The sequence below is a fragment of the Hemicordylus capensis genome, chromosome 2, assembly GCF_027244095.1.
Source record: "Hemicordylus capensis ecotype Gifberg chromosome 2, rHemCap1.1.pri, whole genome shotgun sequence".
Classification (NCBI taxonomy): domain Eukaryota; kingdom Metazoa; phylum Chordata; class Lepidosauria; order Squamata; family Cordylidae; genus Hemicordylus; species Hemicordylus capensis.
This window is the reverse complement of record NC_069658.1, coordinates 219,530,896-219,544,160: the sequence shown is the minus strand read 5'-3', so window position 1 is coordinate 219,544,160 and position 13,265 is coordinate 219,530,896. Positions and strand designations below refer to the sequence as shown.

The 13,265-nt window shown below is 47.9% G+C and overlaps 1 protein-coding gene across 1 annotated transcript in view; it reads left to right on the top strand.

The window, feature by feature from the left end:
- LOC128343774 (ceramide synthase 4-like) overlaps positions 1–13,265 on the top strand; it is a 34,048-nt gene that overhangs the window by 17,661 nt on the left and 3,122 nt on the right. The window contains exons 6-9 of the mRNA XM_053293210.1: positions 6,878–6,970; positions 7,404–7,532; positions 11,886–11,992; positions 12,817–12,973. Coding sequence (XP_053149185.1) covers positions 6,878–6,970; positions 7,404–7,532; positions 11,886–11,992; positions 12,817–12,973 — 486 coding nt within the window. The remainder of the gene's footprint in view (positions 1–6,877; positions 6,971–7,403; positions 7,533–11,885; positions 11,993–12,816; positions 12,974–13,265) is intronic.

Sequence of the window (13,265 nt, the reverse complement as noted above, 5' to 3'; positions counted from 1 at the left end):
GGGCGGGGGGCTGTTGAACCACATATTCCACAGGGGCCCACAAATCCTAAAGATACCCAATGGGCTTCTCAGTTGATTTGGAACATGGACTAGACTTCGAAGAAGAGGGAGAACGGTCTGGTGGCCAGCAAATTAAGGAAATGGACCCCAAAAGAACCCACCACCATATTATAGTCCAAAATGTTATGCTTCATAAGTATGCATGGACTTTGGAAAATTATCAAGTCTATGGATAGTGGGAGTAGTCCAAACATCAGGGAATAAAAATATAATATAAAGAGAAACAAATAATAAGCAGTCTCATTCAACACATCGATGTGAGCAATGTAAACACATGTAACCAGGGAGAACAAGAGTACAGAACAAGTTTGTGTAATGAGCATTTACAATCAACCTCACCACTGAGGTCCCCAAAATAAATATTCAAGGAATAGCACAACTCTTGCAGATCATCCCTCCAGCTTGCTGCCCAGTAGGCTCACACACTCACGAGAGGGCCAGTCTTTGGGGGATATGCCTGTGCCCACTAAGGTGCTATCCCCATCCATGGACTGAGCCCGCCACTTCACCACCAGGGAATCCAAGAAGACCCTGCTCTGGTGAGCCCCCTCAGCTCTCTTTGTTGAAAAATACAAAAGGAAAAGAAACACTGACTCCCCTCTCCCCACATCCCTGTGCAGCCTTGCATGTACCCCTACGGGCATCCCCACATGGCTTGGCCACCTGCACAGCTGGTGAGCTGGGCCAATGGGACAGTGCATTCACTCCAGTTTTAAAGATCCCTTCTCCGGTCCTTCTGTGTGCTCAGTGCAGATAAGCGAGTGCAGGGAATTGTGAGGGACAGCACTCTCTTCTGCTCCCCTAACCCGGGGGCAGCTAGGTTGACTGCCTGGGCTGCGGGCAACGGCGCCCCTGTGCACAGGGGTGCATGGCCAGGCAGGGGGCTGTTTTCCCAGGCACCTCGGCCGCAGTCCCTGAGAAAGCGGTCTCTGGGATACACCTGCCCATGGCTTCCCAACACGCAGCAACACAGCTCCACTTGGAGCATCCATGGACTGACACTATTGTGAGTGGGCGTAGTCCAAATGGCCATTTCCTAGACACACTCGTCATCATGTTTTGATGAGGAGTAACCAAGGCCTTGCTCATGCATAACCAGGGGTTGCAACCCTGTACCCCCAGAGAAGTGGGTGGGTACGGGGTTGCAACCCCTTTCTCTGTAAAAAATAAAATAAAATAGAGCATATCCCTTGAAACCTCCCCACACTCTTCCTCTGTGCAAGGAATCTAGGTGCCCCCCTTTCCCCTTTCCCTTTTACTTTTATTTATTTTATTTTTACATTTTATATCCTGCTCTTCCTCCAAGGAGCCCAGAGCAGTGTACTACATACTTAGGTTTCTCCTCACAACAACAACCCTGTGAAGTAGGTTAGGCTGAGAGAGAAGTGACTGGTCCAGAGTCACCCAGCTAGTTTCATGGTTGAATGGGGATTTGAACTCGGGTCTCCCCGGTCCTAGTCCGGCACTCTAGCCACTACACCACGCTGGCTCCCTTGCCATGGTGTGTGCGCTGTGAGGGCTGGACACCAGCACAGATCCTTCCACCCATTCAGAACTCCCGGTTCGTGGTCCAACCTCCCGCCATAAGCAAATCTACAGGTACAGGGATGGGCAGGAGAGGCGAGCCCCCCACCCCACTACACCTGTGCACATGGACATGTATCGCAGCGGATTGTCCGCACTCCCCAGGACTAAGCAAGTGTTCCCCGGGATAGCACTCTCCACGGCTGCAAGCCAGCTAGCACTCCTCGCTCTTTTCAGAGCACCCATGGCCTGACACTCTCGTGAGGGAGGTGTTAGGTGGAGAAGGGGATCGATTGCCCTCTTGCATCCATTTTGCTGTTTCCAGGCAATACTCTCCTCTCCACTCCACTTGGATGGTCCCTCTCATGAGCTGTCCGGGGGTGTCCCCGTGGCTTGTCTCTCTCATGCCTGGCCACTGAACCCTGGGTCGGCTGACAGTTGCCTTGAAAAAGGCTCTCTGCTGAACCAAGGCTGTCCGCAGTGACCTGCCCTGCTCATGAGCTAGCCTCTGTGGGCATAAACCCCCAAAGGGGAAGGGGCTGGAGTTCCCTTTCCCACCCTTTCTCTGTGGAAAATAGAACTTGGCTGCTCTGGAATCCCTTCTGGGGATCTGCCTTTCAGACCCTGGTACAACATGGGTACCCTGTTGTTCATTTGGCATTCATGACCAAAGACGGTTCTCTTCCTGAGGAAGACTGTGGGACCAAATGTTCCTACCCAGGGAAGGGACTAGAGCCCCCTTCCCCACCCTATGTGTGGAAAATAGAACTTGGCCACACCACCTTCCCTGCTTGGGCCTGCCTTTTGGCTTCCCCCTCCCAGCACCGTGATGGGGTGCCCTGCTTGTGATGCCATTTGGAGTGTTTGTGCTTGTGGACACCCATGACTGTTGCCCATGAGTCGCTGTGTGACTTGACAGGCTGGCCAGTCTGGGGTGGGGCGTGTTGCCCTGTTGCCTGGCAACTCCACAGCTGCTTGGCTGACGGGAGGGGTGTGGCCTTCTTTCCGAGCACCTGCGAGTGAGAAGTGCTGAAAGCATGCAGCAGCCTTGGGCAGGTCTGCACGGCTGCCTCTGTGACTGGAGTTTGGAAATGGGAGCTTAACTGCGGTTATGAGCAAGTCTGCCTTCGGGCGTAACCGTTCGGTGGCAAAACTGCATTTGTCGGTGGCAAAGCTTCAAGAAAATCTCAGGTTACAACTGCAATTTGTTGGAGGAAACTGGAGTTAAGAACATAAGGACAGCCCTGCTGGATCAGGCCCAAGGCCTATCTAGTCCAGCATCCTGTTTCACACAGTGGCCCACCAGATGCCTTTAGGAAGCCCACAGGGGAGAGGCAAGGGCATGCCCTCTCTCCTGCTGTTGCTCCCCTGCAACTGGTATTTTGATTGAATGTCATGTCGGTGTCGACTCTTAGCGACCACATAGATAGATTCCCTCCAGGATGATCTGTCTTCAGCTTGGCCTTTACGCTCTCTCAGTGGTGCATTCATTGCTGTTGTAATCGAGTCCATCCACCTTGCTGCTGGTCGTCCTCTTCTCTTTCCTTCAACTTTTCTCAGCATTATGGACTTCTCAAGGGAGCTGAATCTTCACATAATGTGTCCAAAGTATGATAGTTTGAGCCTGGTCATTTGTGCTTCGAGTGAAAATTCTGGATCAAATTGTTCTATGATCCATTTGTTTGTTTTCCTGGCTGTCCATGGTATCCTCAAAAGTCTTCTCCAGCACCAAAGTTCAGAAGCATCAATGCTTTTTCTATCTTGCTTTTTCAAAGTCCAGCTTTCGCATCCATAGAGTGTCATGGGGAAAACCGTTGTCCGAACGATTCTAATCCTTGTAGGTGCAGACACATCTTGGCATCTAAATATCCTTTCCAAGGCCTTCATTGCAACTCTACCAAGTACTAGTCTGTGGCGTATTTCTTGACTGCTGGATCCCTTACTGTTGGTGGTCAATCCTAAAAGGCAGAAACTATCCACCACTTCAGTGTCTTCAGTGTCAGTTCAGAAGCTGGTTGCTGTACCTGTTGTCATTAGTTTAGTCTTCTTTACATTTAATCGTAGTCTCATTTTTTCACTGTGCTCCTTGACTTTCATTACTAGAGCTTGCAGATCATCCACATTCTCAGCTATCAGAGTGGTGTCATCATTGTAGCGTAGGTTACTGATGTTTCCTCCTCCAACTTTAAAACCACGCTCATCTTCTTCCAATCCAGCTTCTCTCAGTATATGTTCAGCATATAAACTGAATAAAGAAGTAGAGAGTATACAGCCTTGTCTTACTCCTTTGCCGATCTGGAACCAGTCTGTTCCACCATGTTCCATCTGAACTATGGCTTCCTGTCCTCTGTATAGGTTCCTCATGAGAACAATGAGATGTTCCGGATGCCCATTTTCTGAAGGATATTTCACAACTTGACATGGTCGATGCAATTGTAGGCTTTTCTGTAGTCAATCAAGCACATATTGACTTCTTTTTGGTATTCTTTGGCTTTCTCAATTATCCAGCGTGCATCAGCAATGATGTCTCTGGTTCCTTAGCCTTTTCTAAAACCAGCTTGAACATCCGGCATTTCCCTTTCCAAGTAGGGCTCCAATCTGTGTTGGATGATCCTGAGCATTATTCTGCTAGCATGTGAAATTAAGGATATTGTGCGATGGTTTGCGCAATCTGTTAAATCTCCTTTCTTTTGGTATGAGTGCTGAGTTAGGGGCTTTCTCCCTCCAGTTTATTGTCCCTGTGTTTTACCAGCGCCAAGGTTATCATGATCCAATGTCTTAGAGACATTGAGTATCAACGCCTTGTCTCCTTAGCGAATAGATGCTGCTCTCCCATATATCTTGGTATTTCCCTCCCTGCTCGAAGTCATCCTGCTAAATATCTCTCCCTGCTCCATCTGGTTAAATTGAGGTCAGCCTTTGCAAGAGCCAGGCTGAATGTTCTACCCTCTGCCTTGCTCCTTAGAAGGTTTTGCAAGGATTCCCCTGTTTCGGGGCTATGTTCTTATGGAGAGGGCTGCTTAGAAACAGTTGCTCATGTACTTTTCTACTGCCCTCTGTTCCACGACTCAAGGAAAGAATTATTGACCCCTCTATTTGATCAGTTCCCAGGCAAGCCTGACTCATTTTATCTTAACTTATGTCTTGCTGATGTTAATGTGGGTATCACTAAACTGGTTGCTAAATTTTTATATGGGGCTATGAAACTGACCTCTTGTCATGGGGTTTTTTGAGGCTGATCCTGTATCTTTCAGTTATTTTATGCTGTATATTTATCTATGGTAACAGTCCAAAGTTTTAATTTTGTTTGGCTTACAGCTTTAAATAAAACGATTGATTGATGGATGGAATGGGTATGTAGACTAAGTGTGAAGGCTTACTAAATGATCAATTATTTGTATTTTTGCTTAAAGTAAGTAAATGGGGTTCTATGGTCAACAGAGATCACAGATTTTGAGTGAAAAAAGAACAAGAGTTAAGGGAAAATATCACCTTAATAATATCTCTCATTCTAAAAAACTGCAGACATGGACCACCCCTGTATGAATTTATTCTGGACAGCTCCACCATTGCGGGTGAGATTTCTGGAGCATCCAAGCTCGGACTGGCCCACAGGGCAACAGGGCATATTCCCGGTGAGGCCCACCTGGGGGGGGCCCCTGCGCCCCAACTCCCACCCTTAATTACCCATTCTGCTCAAAACTCGGCGCCCTCCCCACATACATTCCACCGCCCTCTCAGTGCCCCCAGTCCGGCCCTGGCGAGCATCCCACGTTCTGTAAAATGAATCCAAAAATGGAGGTTGCAGCTGGCCTCTCCCCCAACTACCGAAAGAGATCTGAGCAGCTGCCAAGAGGTTAAAGCCAACCTTGAACTTACCCAGACTTGAGAACCGGCTGCAAAGGCCAGGCAAGCCTTGGATGGAACCTCTCCAGATAATCCAGGTCCCCAAATCTTGCATGGTTATGGTGGGGGGCAGAAGCTAAAACCCAGCCCAGGCCCCCTCCTGCTCATCTGAGCCTGGGGAGAGTGAGACGTTGGGGTTCCCTGCTTGCTCCATGGAGCATCAGCTGTCCCTGCCCAGAAAGGAAGGGGTTCGATTTTGAAAAGCACATTGGCGGAGTTCAGATTTAGGGTTGATTTCTTCAAGCAGCTGATATGTGCAACTGTGTGTGCCAGATTCCTTGACTCAAGAATACTTCCCAGGCTGAGCAGTAGCTGTAGGGGAGGAGAGGCCTACCAAAGGCTCTGTGGCCGTGATAGCTCAGAGAAGCTTCCGTGGCCTGAGGCAGTCTACCTCAGAGCAGCATTTGCTGGAAGGGCCAGCAATGGGGGAGGGATACTGCCCTTGTGCCCTGCTTGTGAGCTTCCTGGAGTAGCCTCCTGGTTGGAAAGGGGATGCTTGGCCAGGTGAACCTGCCTTGGTCTAATCCAGCATATTCATTTTATGTTCTTAGAAAGAGTTAGATAAATACACAGTAGGCAGGGCTAGCAATGGCTCTTGGTTATAAATAGAACCTCCATTTTCTGAGGCAGTGTACCTTTGACTAACCAGATGCCGGGGGTGGAGGAATGATAGAGGAGGCCATCAGTTTCCTGTCCTGCCTGTGGGCTTCCCAGAAGCATCTGACTAGCCACTGTTAGGACATAAATGCTGGTCTTCTTGAGACATTTAACCTTGCAGCGGCAGCCCTTACAGGATGGACACCTCCTCAAGGTGGCTCTTGTGGAACTACCATCTCCATGAAGACGCTAAAGCCCTCGTTCTTTCAGCTGGTGGCTCTGAGAAGGAGCTTTTTAAATCAGTACAACTGGCAGAGTCATCATTGCATGAGACTCAAAGAAGATATACCTGGTGAATGTTTGTCTGAGATGGTTCAGCAGCTCTTAAAGGGGGAAAGTGGCAGTTCTGTTCACACTTCCCTCCCTGCCCCCAAGAGCAACTCCCTCTTACGCTGGAAGAAGAAACAGTCAAACATGAATTCCCTCTTGGCTAAGCAGGGTTCACCTTGGTTTGTATTTAGATGGGTGACTGTATGTGAGCACTGTCTGCTGTAAGAGATTCCCCTTTGGGGGTGGAGCCATAGCTCAGTCGTAGAGCATCAGCTTTGCCTGCAGAAGGTCCTAGGTTCACTCCCTGGCAGCATCTCCAGGTAGGGCTGGGAAAGACCCCTGACTGAAACCTTGGAGAGCTGCTGCCAGTCAGTGCAGACAGTTTTGACCTAGCTGGACCAATAGTCTGACTCTCTATAATGTGTCTTCCTGTGTCTCCGCTCCCTTTTCCCTCTCGCAGCGGCTCCTCTACTCCACCTTTGGCTTCTACATGCTGGAGCTCTCCTATTTCTGCTCCTTGGTCATCACATTGCCTTTTGATGTCAAACAGAAGGTGAGTGGGGATATCCACTGTGGCAGAGGGAGGTTCAGTCCCATCCAGTGTTCCCCTAACTGGGATTCCCAGGTGTTGTTGACTACAACTCCCAGAATCCCCAGCTGCAATGGCTTTTGCTTGGGGATTATGGGAGTTGGAGTCATCAACATCTGGGAATCCCTGTTAGAGAGAAGACTGGTCCCATCCATGTCATATCTCTGGGCAGAAGCAATTCTTCCTGCTATTGTGCATGCTGAGTGGGAAAATTCTTGCACAAGTGCTGCAGGACTGTATTGGATAGTGTATGTGCCATCGTTACTGATGCGCAGTTCACTCCTTTTTAAAGCACCATACGAACGATCAGCATTATTCAGGCTGTATTATTAACGCAATATTTGGCTGCATCAGAGTGCCCTGGCAATCCCACAGCCATGACTTTCCCACCCCACAGGACTTTTACCAGCAAATTGTCCACCACGCCGCCGCCATTCCGCTCATCATCTTCTCATATTGCGCCAACTATATCCGCATCGGCACACTTGTCATAATCATACAGTTATCATCTGAATGTTTGCTGGAGGTAAGTGGTGCTCATGGCCCAGGAGGGAAGACCAGCGGAGGTGGTGTGGGCTCCCTCTCTCGTGGCTTATGCCGGGGGGGGGCAAAAGGAAGATGAGGGATGCTTTGTTCCCAGGGAACACCTCCTCTTGGGATACAAGCAGGGGGTGAATATAAGCAAGGAGAGCTGGTGTTGTGGTAACAAGGATGAATTGCCCCCTTTGCTAAGCAGGGCCCCCCTAGTTTGCATTTGAATGGGAGACAACATGTGAGCACTGTAAGATATTCCCCATAGGGGATGGAGCCACTCTGGGAAGAGTATCTGCATCTTTGCATGCAGAAGGTTCCAAGTTTGCTCTCTGGTATCTCCAAGACGAGGCCGAGTGAGATTCCTGCCTGCAACCATGGAGAAGCCACTGCTAGTCTGTGTAGACCAGGGATTCTCAGCGTTGTGTCCCCAGATGTTATTGGACTTCAACTCCCATAATCCCCAGCCCCAGTGGCATTTGGTTGGGGATTATGGGAGTTGAAGTCCAATAACAGCTGGGGACCCATCGTTGAGAATCCCTGGTGTAGACAACACTACTGAGCTAGATGGAGCAATGGTCTGACTCAGTAGAAGGCAGCTTCCTATGTTCCTAAGCTTCCTTTCCATTATCTCATCAAGACAGAAGCTGCTTTGCAATAGCATGGCATAGAGCTTTGAGACAGCAGCTGATGTCCACAGCCAAAACCTTGCTTGTGGAACAAACTCTAGTGTGAAAAGATGGCTTAGTAGTGCTGAAAAGGAGGATTATCAGAACATCATGAAAGCACTCCAGGGCACTTTCCAGATTAGACCCTGCAATGGGGTCACGGCATATCTCCGAAGTGTGCTTCCACACATCCTGTGTTGTGCCACTGCAGTCCCTATGCTGACAACAGGGTGCCGTTCACATTTCCAATGCCTTGTTTTGGATTTAATTGCTGCGATTTATTGATAAAGCGTTGTATGTCTGGCGTAAAAAGGTTGCTGTTTTTTCGGGTTGTTAGTTTTCGCGAGACTGCTCCCCCTGCTGGGCGCTTTGCTATTTATGTTTTGAATGTGATTTGCCTAAACAGGAAGCATATTGCCGCTGCTGAGCAGCTAAACTGGAAAATGTCCTTATAAAAGTTCCCTAACCACCTTCAATTCTCTCAGGCAAGAAATGGCTTCTAGTCTATTCTGATGCCCTAATGGAGATCCCAGAGCAGTTTGTGCTCTTGAGATACCTGAGAAGGGCACTGCCTGCTCTTTGGACCCTTCTTCGTCTTCTTCAATGAGCCAAGCCCACAATTGTTGGCCATTGGTACGATCTCGGGGATGAATGCTCGTAGTAATTTTGGGCACCCCTCTAGAGATGGAAAAGAGGTGATTGCATGTTGCATGTACAGCTTTTTCTCTGTGTTATCACCCCACCTTTATCCCTACCTTCAAATGATTAGAGTAAAATTGTCATGTTTTCACCACTGCTGCACTCAACTAATGACAACGGGTACAGCAACCAGCCTCAGAACTGATAATGAAGACTTTCTTTCTTTCTTTCTTTCTTTCTTTATTTATTTATTTATTTATTTGACACATTTGTATACCACCAAAAACGCAAGTCTCTGGGCGGTTTACAACAAAAGTATAAAAACAACACATTAAAAGGTTAAAACATTACAGCAATTAAAAATTTAAAACGTTAAAACTATTCAACACACAATTAAAACAATATCTAATTAAAAGCCTGGGTGAACAAATGAGTCTTGACTGCCTTTTTAAAAGTTGTAAGAGATGGGGAGGCTCTTTGAAGTGGTAGATAGCTTCTGCCTTTTAGGATCAACCATCAACAGTAAAGGATCCAGCAGTCAAGAAATATGCCGCAGACGAGCACTGTTGCAATGAAGGCCTTGGAAAGGATATTTAGATACTGTCACGTGACAATGGTTTTCCCCATGACACCCTATGGATGCGAAGGCTGGACTTTGAAGAAGCAAGATAGAAAAGGTATCGATGTTTTTGAACTTAGGTGCTGGAGAAGACTTTTGAGGATCCCATGGACAGCCAGGAAAATAAACAAATGGATCATAGAACAAATCAATCTAGAATTTTCACTTGAGGCACAAATGACCAGGCTCAAACTATCATACTTCGGACACATTATACGAAGATCCAGCTCCTTTGAGCAGTCCATAATTCTGGGGAAAGTTGAAGGAAAGAGAAGAAGAGGATAACCAGCAGCAATGTGGATGGACTTGATCACGACAGCAATGAACGCACCACTGAGAGATCTTAAAGGCCAAGTTGAAGACAGATCATCCTGGAGAGAATCTATCTGTATGGTCGCTAAGAGTCAACACCGACTTGACAGCACTTAGTCAATCAATCAAAACACAGAACTTAGCTACCATGCAGGTGAGGGTTTGATTTGTATCAGAGAGCAATGGCTTCATATAGAACCGCTCCAATCTATCCATATGCCTCTACAGTAGAGAGGAAATATATCTTGTACAGGAGTCCTTATAAAACGTGCAGTATAACAGGACATGTTGGATCGTTTCTATCTCCTATGCCCCGCATGGGCAAGTTCTCTCAGCCAGTGGTGCTTTGGAGTATCTACCCTGCAGGAGTGCCGGGGAAAACAATGCCATCAAATGCCTAAGCCCTCTTTAGGTCTTCCAGCTTTCACGCTGGGAGTTTCATTAAGAGAATTAACATCAAACCCCATCCAGCTCTAAGTCTTTCAAGGCCCACATCTCCTGTAAGCGGAGAGTATCATGTTTAGATAGATAGGTGACAAGGGCGGAGTCTCTTATGGCATTCTGCCAGCCCGCAGCATTCCACGGGAGCAGGGCGAGGTTTGTTGGGAAAGTCAAATGTCAATTATTCTGCTCCAGATTACTCAGTGGGGGCAGTTCGATCACAGGAGATGTTGCAGCCAATATATTGGTAGAATCGCTTCCCGGGAGGCTCATGTCTGCTTCTTGAGGCATCTTACAAGGGGAGGAGGATAACCCCTCCCAGTTCAGCAAAGAGGGCGACAAAACCATGAGTTAGATCAAACAGGTCCTTGTCTAACATCTCCTACTGTTGGTGGGGCTGTGGGCTTGTCTGACATAGGTTAGAACATAAGAACATAAAAACAGCCCTGCTGGATCAGGCCCAAGGAAGCCCAACTAGTCCAGCATCCTGTTTCTCACAGTGGCCCACAAGATGCCACTGGAAAGTTGAAGGCATGCTCTCCCTCCTGCTGTTACTCCCCTGCAACTGGTACTCAGAGGCATCCTGCCTTTGAGGCTGGAGGTGGCCAAATAGCCCTCCAACTAGTAGCTGTTGATAGGCTACTAGGAATTGATAGGTTCCTCAGCTTCCATCCATGATGAGGATGTCAAGGGGTACATTGACAATTACTTCATCCTCTTGTGAAGGTCCTTCCAGTACTCCAGTCCTCGGCTGGTAAGGCTGATCTTTCTTCAGAGCGACTATAAATCCAGGAAATGATGGCACAGGTCCCAAAAGACCCATCAGATCTTCCAGTCTTGAGATAGGCTCAGAGAAGAATTGCTGACTTTGCTCTGCTAAGGGAGGGAGCTATCTTATTTATTTATGATTTCTCTATGTAAACCGCTTTGGAAACTTTTGTTGAAAAGCGGTATATAAATATTTGTTATTGTTGTTTCTCTGATCTGCAGTTGGGCATCAGGATTTACTAGAAGCCACCACCCACCCCGAGAACTGAAGGTGGTTTGAAAGAAGGTTTGCCACTTGTGTGTGTTCACTCTTCTCACTATCATATTTGGAGCCATGTGAGCTTCTGCTTGTTCAAGTACTTGATACTCTCCACTTACGTTTTTGTGGGTGGGTTGAGGCAAGGCAATGCAGCTGCAGGGAAATGGAGGCAGAGAGAGGAGGTGGTTTTGCAACACTTTAAAGATTAACATCTTATTTTTAAGAGCAAAAGTTTCACCACATGAGAGAAATGTGAGGAAGAGCTCTCTGCCGGAGTAGAAGAAAGAGGGCCCACCTAGTCCAAGATCCTCTTTCCAAAATTCCACCAAATTCAATATGCACAAATCAAGGAAATACCAGATGACGCATTTGAGGGTTTTAGTTCAGGAAAAAACAACTCTAGGGAGACATGATCAAAGCGTATGGATGGAGAAAGAAATCCCGTCTGACCTATCATGGCAGGTCATATTCATGCTCTAATGTTAGTCCAAAACTACATTTCCCAGCATTCCTTGGGAGGAGGGCAAGCCGTTACAGCTTCTCAGGTTGACGTTGGGTTGAGTCTGCAGCAGGATTGCAAGATGGGGATCTCATTTCTCGATTTGTACCTTTTGATTTTGTCCCCACCCCCACCCCCCACAGCCCACCAAGATATTCTACTACCTGAAATGGCGCCGAATCTCTGATGGTCTGTTTATCATTTTCTCCGCCGTTTTCCTGCTTACCCGGCTGGTTATTTTCCCTTGCATGTAAGTTTTAGCTTCAGGCTGCTTTTCCACACTGTTTCATGACCTCCCATGTTCCAGTCCCAGGCGTGCTGCACCTGAACCAGAGGAGCGCAGCTCTCCTCACCAGCTCCCAGTTGGGATGCAAAAGGTGGCAATTTGGGAGAGGGGAGCATGGCCGGGCAGGGCAAGGGAGGGTCCCTAGATCTGTTCTACCCACTTGCCAGAAAACCACAAATTCAGAACAATCCCAACTTCCTCTCCCCCAGTGCTATAGCTGCGGCCAGCAGAGGCGGCCCTTCCATGAGGCGAGGTGAGGCGGTCACCTCAGGCGGCAGATTATTGGGGCACCAGCAAGATCCCCCCCCCCCCCGATTTACAAAAAAGGAAAGAGGGGGAGGAGGGTGTGTGCAAGAAGGCAGCATTTGGCACCCTTTCTCAGGCACACAGAGGTCTTGAGCTGCTGCTAGCTACCAGGTTGCAGTGATGCATTTAAACCTGCTTGAACTGCGTGTAAAGTGGGAGGGTGGGGGGGCTGGTCTTTAGGGCAAAACAGGTACCCCAAGTAGGGAAGCTACATCTTCTGTAAGAGAGTCCCCTTTGGGGATGGTGCCATAGCTCATTCGTAGAAGAGATGCTTCCAGGCCAGGTGCCATGGAAATTCTCCAAGATAATCCTTATTCCTTGTTTCTCAGTGCACAAGGTGGGTGCTTTACAGAGTGCAATATCAGCAGAAGGGGGCGTGTATCTGCCCCAAATAGCATACAGTTTAATGGATAGAAGGCTAAGAGCCTCTTTCTGAAATGCTGTAGTGGATTGATTCCTCCAACCCCTTCTTCATCCCACAGGGTAATCTACAGCACATATTACTACTTCATTGAAATCTACCAGCCCTTCTTTGGCTACTACCTCCTGAATGGCCTCCTGATGGTCATCCAATTACTGAATATCTTCTGGTCCTGCATGATCATCCTCATGGTCTACAGGTTCATCCTCCATGGCACAGTAAGCACAGAGAGGCTATCCAGATAATAATTTATTCCACCTTTTAGGCAGATTTTGACAGGAGATATCATAATGTGTGCTGATTGGATGTATGTGTAGTGTAAATTTGGATGTAATGGGTGTAGTGTAGTAATGGGTGTAGTAAATTTGGATGTAAAATGGATGTAATGGGTGTAGTGTAAATTTCTAGCACGATCTTCTGACACACCACGAAAACCCCTGTATCTTTTCAGTCTGGCTTTAAAAGTGGTAAGAGCCAGCGTGGTGTAGTGGTTAGAGTGCTGGACTAGGA